An 18,522-nucleotide genomic window follows, 5' to 3' on the forward strand; every position below is an offset into this window, starting at 1 on the left:
GGAAATTGTCTTTGTGGTTGGGGGTGGGGGAGAGGTTGTAATATCATGATTAAAAAGCTTTCCTTTTCTGTTTGAAAGTTCTTTCCCATATTAATGATCTGACATTAAGAAATATGAGTCTACGCAGCAGCGGAGTTTGAGCCTGTCCATCTGTAACTTATAAAAGGAAAGGAACAAAGCAGGGATAGGAGGCAGGAAAGGGATGCAGGGAGAGAGCGAGATGTAGGCGCGTGGGGACGGGAAGGGAGAGGCGGATTTGGCAGTCAAAGGGGGGACGAAACGAACAGGAATGGAAAGTGTGGCCTGGCCGTCCAGCGCTGTGGTGGAGAAGGTGGAACCCACGGCGTCTCACTTCCCCCCCACCCCCAGGTTTTTCCTTTGTAGGTGGGGGCTCTCAGGGCTTCTGGAAAGGATCGGTGGGCTAAGAAAGGAAAGGCTGTCGCCTGAGGATGCGCAGGCTCGAGACCGCCTCTCCTGGAGCAGGCGGGCAGGCAGGGACAAACAGTGACCCCAAGGCTTTGTGGGCACTGGGCGGGGGAGGGGAGGGGAAAGGCCACCAGCCAGGTCCCGCGGGTCCCGGACGCCCAAGGTCAGGGCTGTCCATGCAAAGCATGTGGCCGCGCCCGCCCCGCCCTAACCAGCGCCAACTCGGGCGCTCTCTATCCCGGCCCGACCCTCTGCAGACCTCCGCTTGTCCCCCGGAGCCCAGACCCTCTAGGGCAGACCCCTCCTCGCCGTGCCTGGCGACAGTCGGCAAACAACATGGCGGCCGGCGTCGGCCGCGGCGCCTCCTCTCCCAACCCCGAGAACGGCCCGGCCGGCAGCGGCGGGCGCCCCGACCAGCAACCCGCGAGCCCGGGGCGGGGCGGTGGCGGCCGCGGCGAGCGGCGAGCGGCGGCCGCGGGCCCGGGCGCGCGCGGGAGTGGTGGCAGGGCGGGGCATCCGGGCTCGCACACCAGGCCGGGCGGCGCGGGGAGCGCGGGCGCGGGGAGCGCGGGCGCGGGGAGCGCGGGCGCGGGGAGCGCGGGCGCGGGGAGCGCGGGCGCGGGCGGAGGCGGCGGCGGCGGTTGGAAGCGGCGGCCCAGAGCCCTCTCGCGGCCGCGGCGGCAGCAGCGCCAGCCCCAGCAGCAGCCCGGCCGCCGCCGCCGCCGCCGCCTCGCGCTCCCGCCGCCCGGCCCGACATGAGTGAGGCGGGTCGGGTGCCCTCGCCTGCCGCGCCGCCGGAGGTGGCGGCGGCCGCTCCGGACGACAGGAAAGGGAAGGAGCCGGAGCGCGAGAAGCTGCCGCCCATCGTGTCGGCGGGCGCCGGCGCGACTGCGGTAGGTGACGGGCGGGGGCAGCCGGGCGCCCCGACGGCGGGCGTCTGGAGGGAGGGCGGGGGGCGCTCGGAGACCCTCGGGGCCCCCCGCGGAGATGCGCCCGGGCCACCCTTCCTCGGGCTGCAGTAGAGTGTGCCTGGTGGACAGCCGCGAACACCTCTAAAGCTGCACCTTTCACCCTCGGGAAATGTTGGGGTGGCCGCTCCGCTGGCTGTTCGCGGTTATTGTCTGCTTTGAGGGGCCCACTTTGTCTAAGGAAATGGCCAGCATCTCGGAGGCGACGTTATCATCTGTTGGATGAGGATAAGGTGTCAGGCAGGGAGGAGTGGGTTTTCCACGGAGGTGCCTGCCTGCCTGCCTGCCTGCCTTAGGGGCGCCGAGATTTCCCCCCTGGCTTCGCTTTTCTTTCCCTTCCCCCCTTCGGATTGCACAGGCTGGGCGGCGAGTTTCCACTTAATTGTGACCTTTCCGTGGCTGTCAGGGTAGTGGGAGATAGATGCCTCGGTGATGGTTTTAGTTTTCATATGGTACAGACATGTGACGTAAGGTGGGGAGGCTTTTTTAACCTTTTATTTAAACTCAAGTTATCTAAGCTTGACAGGGATGATTTCCCAGCTGGATTTTCTTAAGGATTATTTGGAGAGCGCTCAGCGGCTTCAAACTACATATTGCCAGATGATGTAATGGGACAACCCCCCCCCCCCCCCCCCCGCCCCTTCCCTGTTTTTACTGATGGTTATGACTCTGGTACTTTGGAGCACACACACAAAAATTAATCTTTAACTTCTGGGATTTTTATTTGACATAACATGTACTTTCTGAAAGTTTGCTTTGGTACATTTAAAGACCATGACTTGTCATGCATCTGTGCTTGACAAAATAGTAAAAGTTTAAAGAACATGATACATTTTCTTTATTCCTACTTGCAATTCATTTCTTAAAACCTCCCTCTTAAATGACTAAGAAGTTACTAAAATAGCTCACTCTTTAAAGCGTTAGGAATAATGTTTTGATTCTGTAGGTTTTTCAAAAATGTCTAAGGACTGTGATAACTGGAAATTGTTAGAACAAGCTCTCTTCATTAAATCATTGTGGCTAAGTGTGGACAGTAATAAAAGAACACATATGGTAAAATATAGCTACAGTTGAGTGGTAAATTGGAGTTGCGGTTAGGAATCACTTTGGGAAATGCTTTGAAGGAATTCGTCATCCAACTGCTTGCAGACCCATTGGGGTTCCTGTGTTGGTACCCTGGACTTTCAGAGCTTATCCAGGACTTTCTGAACTTGCAAAAAGGCAGTGTTTTAAAAGTTCATTTCTAAATCGGTTGTTTAAAACAATGAATGCATATACTTATGAGAAACAGTTACATGAATGTGGGTCCTCAAGTGAGTGTCCTCCCCAAAACATATTTATCTCAGTGTGGCTGAAAAATTGAAGGCTTGTAACAAAAACTTGGAGAAATTGATAGTACGGACCCAGGACTACAGACTGTTTCCTGAAACCCTTGGAATTCAGAAATTTTCAGATTTTTAGGAAGGTAATTTGGTATATAGGTCATGTATAATATCCACAAGTGGGGTCCTGGCCAGTTCCCTATAATCAACATGTCAGTAGTTCTGCAGTGTAATGTATGTTTGTTCCCACTAAGTGAGGTGAAGTCAGACTTAAGTATAAATAGCGTCAGATCAGTTCAGATCAGGTTGGATTGTCAAAGAGTTCAGGTCAGGTACATGTTTCATCACCATATGAGTTACAAAAGCCTTTCCGTTTTAATAGCTTATGGGGTTTCGGAAGTGTGAATAAAGGATTATGGGCTTTTACCACTAGTCAAACAGAAGAATAGAGTTCAGTAAGCTTTTTTTTTTTTTTTTTTAACCTTGAATTACAGAAGTTAAAGAAAATTGAAGAAAATATGTGTTTGGTTCTCCAGAGGGCAAGAGAGCTGGGATGATGTCTCAGTTCACCAGCAAGTGGGGAAGGCCTTGGTGTGGAGGGGCAGGGAAAGACAGTTTGTGGCCTGTTTGGTTCTTTTTCAGCCTCCATTGTGGATTAGATGGAGCTTCTGGAAGTTTGCTTAGGAACCTGATTGCCATCAGTAACTTTTTTCTCTGGGCTATTTTCGTGATTCTTTTTTGCCCCAGGTGATCAGTTCTGTCTATGTAGACTGAGTTCATGATTCAATTAATGTAACCCTCCATTATTGGCTTTTTCCAAAAATCATTCCGTCACGTTTTTGTGAGAGTTTGGAAATAATTCAGAGTGACAGCTCCCTAGAATAAGTAGAAGGTCAGATTATGAAGACCCTAATGAAGCCTGAGGAGTTGGGACTATATCCTGGAAGTTTAAAGAAATGTGCAGGAGTGGGCTTCAGGGTGCTGGAAAGAGAGCCCTAAAGTGATTGATCCTAAGACCCCTGAAGTGTGAAGGAAGCCCATTCTAGCCAGGAAGTGCCTAACACAGTGGTCTCAAACCTGACTGACCAGAGTTCCCCTGGTAGCACGTCAAAATCCTAATTCCCAGGTCTCCCTCCACAGCGCGGGTTTTCAACATTTGTTGCACCGTAGAATCGCCTGGGGAGCTGTTAGAGCCATCATTGCCCGGTTTCAAATGCAAGCCAGTGAGATCAATCTCAGGCTTCTTTTTACTTCTCACATGTAGCTAAGATTGAAAAATTGATGTTTTATGTACTGAATTAAGGGCTCCATGGAATCTGTGTTTTAACTACATTGCTTCAAGTCTACTTAGTTTGTAGAGCAGTATTTGAAATGGACTGGTGAAAGGTATGGATTAAATGAATGAGGCACAGCAGAAACCAGGGGTGGTGGGAGAACTGAGAGAAAAGGTGGTTAAAGTGGCTCTAGGATGCTCGAGAGGCTCAGGATAGAGCCCTGAGAGAACCATCAAGGTGCGTGGTTTGTGTGGCGAGGTCGTGCAGATCTGCAGAGATGACGAGCCCAAGGAACTGGAAATAGTGCGTGGATACGAAAGGCTGGTGGTGTGAACACTGAATATATGGAGACTGATGGATTAGAGTGGAGGAGAAGATTGCAAATTAGTTGCTACTGTAGTTGCTAATGGAAGTTAGAAAAATATGGTGAATGGGGGAGAAGAAAGTGGTCAAAGGAAGAGCAGAAATGAGTGGTGGTGAGGATGAGTTTGACTGTCTACTTCAACATTTAAATCAGATGAACAGGAAAAGGGAGGAGGTTCTCCACAGGATAGGGTGGCAAGGAGTGGAATGGGTTCTAGCAAGAGTTAGCTTTAATCAGGTCAAGAAGGTGAAGGGAAATGGGGAAATCAGTTTAGGATTTCAAAGAGAAGTTTGCCCACAGTGAGGGCCAGGAGACTTGTCAAGTAGGTGGAAGGTGAGGGAAGGTTTTGAGGAAAGCACAAAGTTTGTGGAGAAGATTTGATAGGAAATCAGTAGCAGGAATGAGAAGTTTGTACACATTCTATGAGGTGTGTATAAATGGGCTTAGTGGAACCACTAGCCAAAATGTAACTACCAGTTATTAAACACCTATTATGTTTAGCTTTGGGCTAGATGCTAAGAAAACCTAAAAACAAGGTTTAAAAACATTCCTGCCTCGGGGTAGGCAGGGCTAACACATAGAAACATAACAAAGCAAAGCAATGTGTAGAAGTCACAGTGAGCCATAGAAACAATTTGCCCCATAGGAGACCAGAGTAAGGAAATCAATGTGTGCAGAACTGTGAAGAAAGGCCTGGAAGTAAAGGTAATTATTTAAGCTGGCTGGCCATTGAAGGATGATAGGATTTGGATGGGCAAAAGAAAGTGGGAAAAGTACTCCAGTGGGGAAAACAACATGAACAAGGCTTACAGAGAAGCATTAGGGAGCCATACAGCGAGTCCAATGGAAGCGTGCTGGGAACTTGTGGGAGGTAAGTAAGATTGCATGGGGGCTGGAGCCAGATCACTAGGCACAGAAGTATGGACTTTTTTTTTTTTTTTTTTTTTTGTCCATGGTTAGTGGGAAGCCACTGGAGTTGCTTAAATAGAGAATGAATGACATAATGAAATCCATGGTGGTGATTAGCGATAGCATGGACAGGAGGAGGAAGAGTGTAAAGGAAGGAGCTTTATAGTTGGTACCCAAGATGACAGGTGCATCCACTCAGGTGGTGGCCACGTGATAACGGTAAGGGATGGAGGAACCCAAGTGATGTGGAACCTTATTAGACAACAGAATGAAAAAGAAGGAAGATTGATACATAAAAGGATTCTGCAGTTTCCAGACAGGTTCTCTCAGAGAAACATGTTTACATAAAAAGGTAATCCAGCCAACATCATTCCAAATGATGTGTATAAACTCACATAAACTCTGTCCCATCTAGTGTTCGGAACAATCTAACATATGGAGAATCTTGTGCCCTTTGTCCATCTTGTTCTAAACAAGAGGTGAGACAGGAAAGAGTGAAGGCTGTGGTGCCGAAGGTATTTTAAGCAATTGAATAAACAACAGATATCACAAAAATACATCATATATGTGTATGCTTAATACATATAAGTCATATAAATAATAGCTAGTATTTGAGTACCTACTCTACACTAAGCATTTTCCCTGTGTCTCTTGTTTAGTCAGATTGCAACCAAAAACAGTCACCACAACCACTGTGATGGTGAGGAAGATAATCTTCTTATTTCACAGAAAAGGAATCTGAGAGAGAGGTTACCTGTTCCTTGCTGGAGGGTAAAATGGCCGGTTAGGAGCAGAGTTGGTTTTAAAATTGAGATGTTTCTGACTCAAAAACTCTATAGTATGCTCTTTCCACATACTGTATTGCTGGTGAGGGGCAGTGTGCTTCAAAAAACCTACAGCAGTATTTGTTATTTTTGAAAAGAGGTTACGGTCCAGTGACAAGTTTGTTCAAAATTTTGTTACTGGAGCTAGAACTATTATGGAGGAGAAAGATGTGTTCAAGGATATCTGATAGTGTCAGTTTTCATGATGGTGTGAATATATCATTAACTTCTATGTAAAATAAAGCAGTCTAATTAGAGAAAAATAATCTGAGAGTCTTGAGATGTAAAAAGGAAGGGCTATAGCTATATAAACACATATCCAGGGTGTCTCTAATTTTGAGTGGGTTGTAAAGTCTGTTTGTCAATTTTTTTAACTGCACAGCCATTATGTAGTTGCCTGCTTATTCTCTCATTCATAACTAATTCAGAATGTTAGGACGTGAGTAATTTGACTATATTTAACAATTGGAGAAAAGTGGTCGTTGTGCGTTGTGAACCAGGGAACCTCCAAAAGTGCCTTATATGATTCTGAATCTTCTTCACAGGGGAAATGAGAAGACTAAATTAATACACAAAAAGCATTTAGGAAAGAGGCTTGACAAAGTGAGCTGAATAAATGTTGGATGATATTATTATTATTATTATTATTATTTGCAAACCAACATCTGTCGCTGGAAAGCTGTTTGTAAGCCAGCCAGCCCTTTCTAAGTCCATCCTGTGGCTTTGGTACTTTCCTTCACAACTTTGTGTATCAAGCCCCGTATTACCCTGTCTTCTTTCTCCTTTCCTTCTGTGCGTAGGCACCACACACACACACATACACACACAGACACTCACACACACTGAATTAAAGGACCTCACGCGTCCTCTGAACTCTTCAGGGCTGGTGTATGCCTGGGTTCACGTGAATTTCTTTTTGGAGAGGAAAAGAAATAGCTTCACAAAGGGATACAGCTAGTGTTGCCAGAGCAGCAGCTTGTTTTGGCATAGTGTTTGGAAATTAACTTATTTTGAGTTTGAGTTGAGGAAGAGAGAGTAGAGAAGGATCAACAGAAGACAAGTGAGGAAGTAGGTGGAGCTGAGAAGGCTCTGGGAAGCTTTGATTTTTGATTTCCCTACTTTTTCTCTGGACTTGCCTTGCAAAAATGTTAGACTGCTACGCCTTATATGAATAACAAGTTGTTCCTAAGTTGATATTTGTAACTTAGTGACATTTTGGTATGCAATCAAAAAACATCTTTGGGGAAATGATTGTAGTAAATGAATATGCCTCTTAAAAATAGAAATTATTGCCTGGGTGCCTGGGTGGCTCAGTCAGTTAAGGGTCCGACTTCGGCTCAGGTCTCATGATCCTGTGGTTCATGGGTCGGAGCCCCATGTAGGGCTCTGTGCTGACAGCTCGGAGCCTGGAGCCTGCTTTGTGGATTCTGTCTCTTGCTCTCTCTGCCTCTCCCCTGCTCGTACTCTGTCTCTCTCTCTCAAAAATAAATAAAACATTTTTAAAAATTTTTTAAATTAGAAATTATTGAAATTTTACTAATTCAACTGAATTGAAAAGTCTGTCTGAAGTCTGAGCCTAGTCATTAAAAAGAGCTCTCTTTCAAATTACCTTGCTTTTGATCCACATGTTTTTATTAAAGAATAGCAAATTGGTTGAGGAATTGCGATTGCATCAAATCAGACATTTTAAAAGTAGTATTTTACTGTCTAAAGATAATCTGTTGATGAAAATTTTTTTTCTATTCCTATGTTGTAAGATATGTGAATAAAATTTCCCATGCCACCTTGCTTTCCTGATAAGTGAATACTGAATTTTCTGAGCTTCAGGACTAACCTTTCTTTTATATTAAGTCGGATTACTTTTCAGTTATTTATAAGATTAATTAATTGCATTGTGACTTTTCTGGTGTCAAGATTTTGTTTCAGAATCCACATCCTTATTCCTAGTCTCCTTTGAAAGAATTGGTTTATGTCACTTAAGAAAAGCAATTCCACTTGGACTGGTGCTACTTAGTTTGGGAGGGAAGTTCACACCTTGCAAGTAGCTAACTTTTCACATCTTAATAGAAGGCTATAGAGCAAAGTTAGCACTTCTGATTTTATAACGCAGCATCCTAATAGGGAACTGTGGAAAAAAAAAAAAAGAAAGAAAAACAAAATGTCTTTATCCAGTAACAGGGCTTAAAATAGTCTCCTTTGTAGACTAAATACAATTGAGACCTCTCATCTGATGTGTCCCTAACTGGTGGTTTAGGTCAGTTTCTATAAAAAAAAAAAAAAAAAAAAAAAAAAATTGATAAAGCAGAGAATCTTAAATGCTTTTTATTTTAACTTAAAACAAACATATAAAAAAATTTAATGTTTATTTTTGAGAGGGAAAGAACAGGGGAGGGGCAGAGAGAGAGGGAAACACAGAATCTGAAGCAGGCTCCAGGCTCTGAGCTGTCAGCACAGAGCCTGACGTGGGGCTCGAACTCACAAACCATGAGATCATGGCCTGAACCAAAATCAAGGGTCAGACCCTTAATCGACTGAGCCACCCAGGCACCCCATTAACTTAAAACATATAAATGTACATATGTTCACCTGCCTTTTGATACGGTGACCTTTGCTCAGTATCATAGAAAGTCACTTAATCTTTTGTAAAGTAGTTTTTCTATGCATGATAGGTAGTCCCCGGACTCCTTAATACTGAATGATACATGCGTTACCTTAGGAGCACTTAAACTGTTGCTGAAATATTTATCTTTGGACTTGAAAAATAAATTTCAGTGAGGCACGGCCCAAAGTATAGATTGCTGTTATCCCTACATGCATATCAGAAATCACCAATGCAAGAAACTCAGTTTTTATCCATTTAGATAATCTTTCGTTCTTTTTCTATATTTTATACTGCATTTATATTTACCACTTTTCCAGCAAAGCCCTTCATCCAAAAGTGATGCAGGGATATTCTGAATCAGAATAATAGTTCTTTTCTTTTTCCTAAGGTTGTATGTTGTATTGAGTCTAGTTTAGGAAAGTATGTTTTCATCTGTCTGGATCAGCTCTGTCGAGTAGAAATATAATGTGAGCCACACATGCAATTAAAAACTTTCTAATAGCTACATTAAAAAGAGTAAAAATAAAGAGGAAAAGTTACTTTTAATAATATATTTTATTTAGCCCAACATATCCAGAAACTTACACTTCGGTATTTAACCAATATAGACACTTCCTGAGAGACTTTGCCTCTCTTTCGTACTAAGTCTTTGAAAATTGTGTATTTTATACTTCATAGATTATCTGTTTGGACTAGCACATTTCAAGTACTCAGTAGCTCCCTCTAGCAAATGGAGTATATGCTCCAGCAAATGGGCATATTAAGCAGTGCAGATCTAGAGAATATCTTCTTGTCCTCCCAAGATTCCTTAAATTCATTCTTAGTTTGAATGCCTATTGTTGCAATCCTCAGAGTGTCCTCCTCCTCCTCCTTGTAGAGATACATGAGGTGGAAACTACTTCTGTGATGATACTAAGTGTAGCATCGGAGTGTAGAGTGTAGTTTTCTAGAGGATACATGACACTTGGTATTGCAACAAATTGAACACAGAAGCAGGTAGAAGAATCCAGCTGTCTTCTGTGAAATCAGATGTTAAAAAATAGATTTGCAAAATGTAAAACAATGGCACTCTTCTCACTAAGAGGTTTGTTTGTTTGTTTGGGAAAATAATATTTTCCACAAATGGGTTTATTGTTCTCTTAAAAGGAATTAATACATGCAATAATTTTTAAGAGGGTAAAGGGATTCTCCGACCAGAAAGTTGGAGACACAGGTTGAATTCCCTTGGTTCTTTATTTGGCATTATTGATGACAGGTATTCTACATAAGTGTGTTTTCCAACTAACGAAGTGTTATTGCACATTTTAGAATGTCCAGATGTTGTTTATTGTATGGAGCATTTTCTAAAATACATCATGTACATGTCAGATAGACGATACTGAATGTAATCTAGCATGTCCTGTTGACTGGACCCCTGCGACAGCTCTGCATCCAGAGCTTATGTATCCGCGGAGCTCTGTGTCAAGTTCATCTAGCTGTACATTTGCAGTGTTGGTCTCTTCCGTGAGTAAAATTTCGGCCAGTTGACCCATCTAAATAGCTAGAATGTAACATTAATTTTCACTTGATACAGTTTAAAATGCAAGCATTTCCAGCTTGTTCACAAAACTAGTAGGTTGAACCACGTTATGAATGAATAATGAGTTTTGTAGGTAGAGAAATTCAATTTTAATTCAGTCTAACATAGTGGTGAGATGCTATGGCTTGAAAATGTTTCATGATGAAACAGAGCCAGCAAGGATTATTTTATCAATGATTGGTTTAGAATGTGAACAAAAATGTTTTATATTGTACAGCAGCTTTTGGGGATTAGAGGATGAGCAAGGTAAATTTTATCACAATCTTGAATATGGTGGAACTTGGTATTCAGCACAAAAGCTATTATGGAAAACTATGAATGTCCTTTTTATTAGTATCTGATGAGAAATATGGTAAAGAAATCAGAAATTTAACTCAGGGGTAGTTTGTTCCTCAGTAAAAGTTGAAAATAGGAATTTGTATTAAAATAAAATTTAAAATAAAGTTGACAGTATTATATGTTAACAGGAGCAGAGCAGTTTTTGTCTATTTGTCTAAGTATTTTTTATTTCCATTTTTTGAAATTGCTTGTGATTATAGAGACCACTGAGGTCAATGTTAGGTACTTGTGAAATGTAATCTTTGATTAGTTATATAATTACTGCGTAAAAATTTTTCTGCTGTTCGTTGAACTCACAGTTGCCTCTGCCTAGAGAGTCAAGTCTATTATTTGCTATACCAGGTTTAAATATTTTGAGTTTTTTCCTCAATGAATTCTTGCTGTTCCCTGCCCCCCCCCCCCCCCCCCCATTTGTGCTTATCTTAAATCTGTAACAGCTGGTTGGGTATCCTGCTACTCTGTGTTCTTCAACACATCCAGCCCACTGTTTGCAGGCTGGCCACATTCCAGGACTTCATCCTTAATGTTCTCCTTCTGTAGGACTCACAGATCGCATTTCCGAAACTCCTCACGAAACCAGATGTAATAGTTGTGGTAGATCCAATTCTTAGATGACTCAAAAAGTAATGATCTCTAACCTTTAATTTAGTCTGATGTTTGATGTCAATTAATACCCAGTAGCTTGTTGAGTTGATTCTCTGATTTTTAGTTTACATGGCACAATATGCTGCCCTGTTTCTTCTCATGAAAGTATTGGTTTCGTGTAAGAGTTCTCTCATGTCTTGGACAAGAGTGTGGGGCAGCGGCTGTTTTGAGAGTTGGCTGTTGTTAACCTGTAGTGTACTGTCAACCTGTAAAACAGTCCACGATTTATCCCATGTCATCTAAGTATAAGGTATCAAGAACACAGCTGTCTTACAAACGAGAGACTTACGAGACCAAGGATTTTTTTTTTCATGTCATTTAAGGTTTTTTTATTAGAAGGAGCAGAAAGTAAGGCCAAATATGCCTCCTTTTTGAAAAAGGTGGGGGACGCCTGGGTGGCTCAGTCAGTTAAGCATCCGACTTCGGTTCAGGTCATGATCTCGCAGTTCATGGATTTGAGTGCCGCATTGGGCTCCAGTTTGGAGCCTGGAGCCTGCTTTGGATTCAGTGTCTCCCTTTCTCCCTGCCTTTCCCCCACTCACGCTCTGTCTCTCTCTGAAAAATAAACATTAAAAATTTTTTAAAAAAGAAAAGAAAAAGGGGGATTTATTGCAATGATACATGCATGCATATCAGAACCAGAAAGCAAAGTGGAAGAGAGACTGGCTACTTTCTGTGCCTCTGCTGTTCTCTTACTCTTGGCTGGGCTCTCTTTTCCATATTCCTTTATCTGAAATCTGGAAAGACCTTCTGATGAAATGCTAGGAAGCATCGATGCCCTTTATGTCAGGTAACCTAATGTGTAGCCACATAGGCTACAGATGGCTGCCTTTTGGTTGAGTGGCTGTCTCCGCTCCCATCCTTGGCCATTCCTGCACAAAGAATAGCAGTAATGCTATGGGGTCAACAGAAGCAAACATTGGATTTGGCAGCCATGAAACATGCTCGGTGTATCTTCCCTCAAACCTTTGTACTTTTCCAGCCACTGGCCTTTCTCCCCTGCTATGAAGCTTCTGGACAGAGCAATCCCTGCTCATTGCCTACATCCCAAATTTCCCATTCATTCACCAGTCCATTTCATATAGTTTCTGCCACTGCCTTCCCTGAATTTGTTGTCTCCAGTGTCCCCTAGATTTCACACTTGCTCATTCTAGTAGGCTCATTTCAGACCTAACCACTCTCCATCATTTAACATCGTTGATCACTTTTTTCTTGAAACTTTATCCTCCCTTAGTTTTTAACACATCACCTTTTCTCGGATTTCATATCTCTTTGGCTGTTGACTCCTTCTCTTCTTTGTCAGCTTAATCATACATGCCTCAGAGATACTGTAGGTTGAGTTCTAGGGCACTGCGATAAAGCAAATATTGCAATAAAGTGAGTCAAATGAATTTTTTGGTTTCCCGGTGCCTATAAAATTATGTTGACACTATACTGTAGCTTATTAAGTGTATAAAAGCATAATATCTAAAAATCAATACACATACCTTAATTAAAAATACTTTATTGCTAAAAAATGCTAACCATCATTGGAGCTTTCAGTGAGTTGTAATCTTTTTCATGGTGGAGGGTCTTGCCTTTTTTTTTTTTTTTTTTAAGCAAAGCCTTGTTACTTATTTTCTTTAAAGGAAGGGGAGAAGGACAGAGGAAGAGTGAGAATCCCACACTCAGTGTGGAGCCCAACATGGGGCTCAATCCCATGAGCCAGAATCAAGAGTCAGACACTCAACCAACTGAGCCACCCAAGCACCCCAGTCTTGCCTTGAGGTTGGGGTGTCTGTGGCAGTTTCTTAAGACAACAGTGAAGTTTGCTGCATCGATTAGCTTTCCTTTCACAAATGATTTCTCTGCGGCCTCTGATGCTCATTGATAGCATTTACCCACAGTAGGATTTCTTTCAAAATGAGAGTCATTTGTCTCAAACCCTGCTGCTGCTTTATCAACTAAGTTTTCGTAATAATCTAAATCCTTTCTTGACATTTCAACAATCTTCACCAGGAGTTGATTCCATCTCAAGAAACCACTTTCTTTACTCATCCATAAGAAGCAACTCCTCACCTGTTCAAGTTTCATCGTGAGATCGCAGCCGTTCAGTCCCACCTTTGGGCTCCACTTCTGATTCCAGTTCTCTTGCTCTTTCCACCACATCTCCCTCCAGTGAAGTCCTGAGCCCCTCAAAGTCCTCCCATGAGGGTTGGAGTCAACTTCTTCCAAACTCGTGTGAATACTGATATTTTGACCTCTTCCCATTAGTCACAAATGTTCTTAATGTCATCTGGAATGGTAAATCCTTTCCAGAAGGTTTTCGGTTGACTTTGCCCAGGCCTATCAGAGGTAATCCTGTCTATGGCAGCTATAGCTTCATGAAATGTATTTTTTAGATATGACTTAGAAATCAAAATGACTCCTTGATATATGAGCTGTAGAATATTGTGTTAGTAGGCATGGAAACAATATTCGATGCCTTGTACATCTTCATCAGAGTTCCTGAGTGACCAGGTGCCTTGTCAATGAGCAGTAATATTTTGAAATGCATCTTTTTTTTCTGAATAGTAGGTCTCAGCAGTGGGCTTAAAATACTCAGTAAACCATGTTGTAAACAGATGTGCTGTCACCCAGGCTTTGTTATTCCATTTATAGAGCACCGGGAGAGTAGACTTAGCATAATTCTTAAGGGCCCTAGAATTTCCAGAATGGTCAATGAGCATTGGCTTCAATTTAGAATCACCGGCTGCATTAGCTCCTAGAAGAGAGTCAGCCTGTCTTTTGAAACCAGGCATTAACTTCTCCTTTCTGTGAAAGTTTTAGATGAATCTTCTTCCAATAGGAGGCTGTTACGTCTACACTGAAAAATCTGTTGTTTAGTGCAGCCACCTTCGTGAATTAACCTTAGCTAGATCTTCTGGATAACTTCTGCAGCTTCTACATTAGCACTTGCTGTTTTACCTTGCACTTTTATGTTATGGAGACAGCTTCTTTCTTTAAACCTCATGAACCAACCTCTCCTAGCTTCCACCTTTTCTCCTGCAGCTTCCTCACCTCTCTCAGTCTTCATGGAATTGTAGAGAGTTAGGACCTTGCTCTGGATTAGGCTTTAGTTGAAGGGAATGTTGTGGCTGGTCTGATCTTCCGTCCAGATCACTAGACCTTTCTTCATATCAACCACAAAGCTGTGTTGCTTTCTTATCATTCATGTGTTCATGGGAGTAGCACTTTTAATTTCCTTCAAGAACTTTTCCCTTGCATTTTCAACCTGGCTGTTTGGTGCAACAGGCCTAATTTTCAGCTTATTTCATGCATCAAAATACCTTCTTCACTAAGCAGAATCACTTCTGGCTTTTGATTTAAAGTGAGATATGCAAGTCTTGCCTTCACTTGAGCACTTAGAAGCCATTGTAGGGTTATTAGTTGGCCGAATTTCAATATTGTTGTTTCTCAGGAGACAGGGAGGCCCAAAGAGAGGGAGAGAGATGGGAGAAAGGCCAATCCATGAAACAATCAGAACACACACATTTATCAATTAAATTTCCCATCTTATATTGGCATGGTTTGTGGTGCCCCAAAACAATTACAATACATCAAAACAATTATACCAAAGATCACTGATTACAGATCACCATAATAATAATGAAAAAGTTTGAAATATTGCAAGACTTATCAAAATGTGGCACAGAGACACAAAGTAAGCAAATGTTATTGGAAAAATGGTGCTGATAGACTTCCTTGATGCAGTTGCCACAAACCTTCAATTTGTAAAAATGCAGTATCTGTGAAAAAGGATAAAGTAAAGCATAACAGAAGGTGTGCCTGTATTTCCCACAGTTCTGTCCTTATATTAGTTGTGCATAACAATGGCTACACAACAGTGGCATAATGATAACCCTGTCAATTAGTAAAATATCCATTATCTTGACATGAGAAACATGCTTTTGCCTAGCAGCGAGCATTGATTCCTTTTCCGGTCACTCATGAATCATAGTCTTATAAAACCCAGTCTAGAATTTTCAAGTTTTTGGTGAGTTGTCAAAGTATGCCTGTTCTCCTGAAATTTAAAATAGAGCATTTTACATTCCTTATTTATTTTGTAATTTATGGAAGAGTTCTGTGATTCTCATTATGCTTCACATTTGGAACTGAAATAGCTGTTACGTTTTGCCGTTGTTTTGGCCCAGCCCTCCATGCCTCTTCTTTCCCTGTTCCTGTTGTCCTGGTTCAGACTTCCTTGGTTCAGACTTCAGATTTCCTCTGATAGGCCTGGTTTAGCTTCTAGTATTAGTCCCTTCAGCCTCTTGCCTACACTGCCGACAGAGTGATTTTTCTAAGATACAGATATGATCATGTCACTCCCTGCTTAGAAGTCCTCAGTGATTTTTCCCTTTCTCCTTCCAGCACATCATCTCTACTCCATAGCCTGAAGCCTTCATGATATGGTTCTGCCTGCTTTTCCAGTCTCATCTTACGGGGCCATTCTCCCCTTCTGATTCTCTATTTCAACCACACTGCTCCCTAAATCCTACTATTGCTAAGTCTTAAATAACGGCTGTCTTTGACAGTTATCAGTGGAAAAAACAAAAACCTTTCTTTGCATATTAATTTATTAGAGATATTTAAAGCTAAGTTAACAAAGCTCCATTATTGAGAGGCCATTCATTGTTCTCATTTTACAAATTGGTTACTTATATTGCTTACTATGTGTAAATGAAATATATAGTGCATCAAATTTGGCATTTGCTCCCACTATCCTTTAAGATATTCTATAGAACAGGGGCGCCTGGGTGGCGCAGTCGGTTAAGCGTCCGACTTCAGCCAGGTCACGATCTCGCGGTCCGTGAGTTCGAGCCCCGCGTCAGGCTCTGGGCTGATGGCTCGGAGCCTGGAGCCTGTTTCCGATTCTGTGTCTCCCTCTCTTTCTGCCCCTCCCCCGTTCATGCTCTGTCTCTCTCTGTCCCAAAAATAAATAAAAAACGTTGAAAAAAAATTTGAAAAAAAAAAAAAAAAAGATATTCTATAGAACAAAACATACAAATAAGCAAACTTGGCCCTAGTAGTTAATAAAATTCTTATTTAAGTATCCTAATATTTATAGTAAGGAATGATTTACTTTTTAAATATATAGCTTATTTTTATTTTATTTTCCTAATCAACATACTAGTTTTGTGAATTTGATTATGCAAATTATGTAATTTACTAAGACTGTTTTATAGAAAAATATTGGATATCACTTTTTTTTTTTAATGTTTTTATTTATTTTTGAGACAGAGAGAGAGCATGAGCAGGGGAGGGGCAGAGAGAGAGGGGGAACACAGAATCCGAAGCAGCTCCAGGCTCTGAGCTGTCAGCACAGAGCCTGACGCGGGGCTCGAACTCACAGACTGTGAGATCATGACCTGAGCCGAAGTCGGACGCTTAACCGCTTAACCGACTGAGCCACCCAGGCGCCCCTGGATATCACTGTCTTATCTCTTTATCCAATTTTCTCTCTCCTTGGGAATCTGTATTCTAATTCTACTAGAGATTAGAATTGATAACTGTTAAATGGCTTTATTGATAGGATCAGTTAGTTGTTATTTTTTATTATTTGGAGATTCCACATATGAACTGAGCAATGTTCTTTGGGACCTTCTTTTATTGAGAAGGGGTAGAGGAAGCAAGAGGAAAATAAAACATTGAGTCTTTCCTGGATTGCTAGGACATCAAATATTTCCTTAAAGTACACTTAGTTTTTCTCTTTAACGTTAATTTCCTCTGCTTAGGTGAGTTGCTCCTAAAGCTATTGAATTTCATTCAGCATATATCTGTAAAAGTCAAGAAGATAATGTCAGCCACAAAAGGTTGTTGTGAAAACAGCCTGTGTTAGGTATAACACACTTACTGCCACAGGATAGATTCTTAATAAGTGATAGCTACTATACCGAGAGACTTTGATATAAGGTGATTTAAGGGTAGAGAGTTCAGAGTCATTCAGAGTTTGAATCCCCATTTACCAGCTTTGTGGCTTTGGGCTTGGCACTTCAGTTTCCTCATTCACAAAGTGGGGTGTAAATACATACCTCATAGGAATGTTATATTAAGGTACTTAATACAGCACCAAGCCTATAGCAAGTACTCAATAAATGACTTGTTTTACTGTGTTATCACAGGAATAGTCATTTCTTGAGCCACTCATTACATCATAGGTTTTGTATAAGACCCTACATAATCCTGTTTATGATTCTGAAAACAGATTCATATCCTACATCCAGTAGAAAACTACTTTACAGAGGTGCCTGGGGGGCTCAGTCAGTTAAGCATTCGACTCTTGATTTCAGCTCAGTTCATAGTCCCATGGTTCGTGGGATCGAGCCCCGTGTCAGGCTCTGTGCTGACAGTGCAGAGCCTGCTTGGGATTCTGTCTCTCCCTCTCTCTGTCTCTGCCCCTTCCCTGCTCATGTGCTCTCTCTTTCTCTCTCTCTCAAGATAAATAAATAAACATAAAAAAAGAAGACTACTTTAGTTAGGCAATATGTTTAATGGGCTGGATTATATAGACTAATCCTAACTCAGAAATACTAATTAGTCTTCACTGAGCCTAAGTCTAGGCAATGAGGAAGTAAAATTTCTACTTGTCCCCATTAGAATGAGCCAGATGGCCCCACTTGTCTGTAAAAGAGTAGGGAAAGTGGGAGCATGAATCCATGGTAATTGTAAACATTTCTGCTACATGTTATATGAGCTGATTCTGAAAAGGCAAATGGAGGTCAGTTTGGTGAATGAGGAAGGAGGAGAAGAAAAAAAGAAACTGAAAGACAAATTAAAGGAGCAATATTCCATAGTATATATACACCACATCTTCTTTATCCATTCATCAATCAACGGACACTTGGGCTTTTTCCATAATTTGACTATTGTAGATAATGTGCCATAAACATCAAGGTGTAGGTACCCCTTTGAATTAGTATTTTTGTATTCTCTGGGTAAATACATAGTGCAGTTGCTGGATCGTAGGGTAGTTCTATTTTTAACTTAAAAAAATTTTTTTAATGTTTATTTTTGAGAGAAAGACAGAATGCAAATGGGGGAGGGGCAGAGAGAGGGAGACACAGAATCTGAAGCAGGCTCCAGGCTCTGAGCTGTCAGCACAGAGCCCCACGTGGGGCTTGAGCCCACAACCCGTGAGATCATGACCTGAGCTGAAGTCAGACGCTTAACTGACTGAGCCACCCAGGAGCCCCTTAACTTTTTGAGGAAACTCCATACTGTTTTCCAGAGTGGCTGCACCAGTTTGCAACAG

The 18,522-nt window shown here is 42.1% G+C and overlaps 1 protein-coding gene across 4 annotated transcripts in view; it reads left to right on the plus strand.

Annotated features, from left to right (window-relative positions):
* The first annotated feature begins 988 nt into the window (after positions 1 to 988).
* Positions 989 to 18,522, plus strand: part of HECTD2 (HECT domain E3 ubiquitin protein ligase 2) — a 78,325-nt gene continuing 60,791 nt past the window's right edge. The window contains exon 1 of one of the 4 annotated variants that reach the window (XR_002078818.2): positions 989 to 1,319. Coding sequence is in view for 3 of the 4 variants with exons in the window: in XM_019445063.2 (XP_019300608.1) it covers positions 1,182 to 1,319 (138 nt within the window). In the remaining variant the exon portion in view is untranslated. Of the gene's footprint in view, positions 1,320 to 9,884; positions 10,193 to 18,522 lie in introns of those variants that run through there. The other 3 variants (XM_019445063.2, XM_019445068.2, XM_019445065.2) reach the window with 3 other exon arrangements.

The sequence above is a fragment of the Panthera pardus genome, unplaced genomic scaffold (assembly GCF_024362965.1).
Source record: "Panthera pardus isolate Hobbes unplaced genomic scaffold, ASM2436296v1 HiC_scaffold_22, whole genome shotgun sequence".
In the NCBI taxonomy this organism is placed as follows: domain Eukaryota; kingdom Metazoa; phylum Chordata; class Mammalia; order Carnivora; family Felidae; genus Panthera; species Panthera pardus.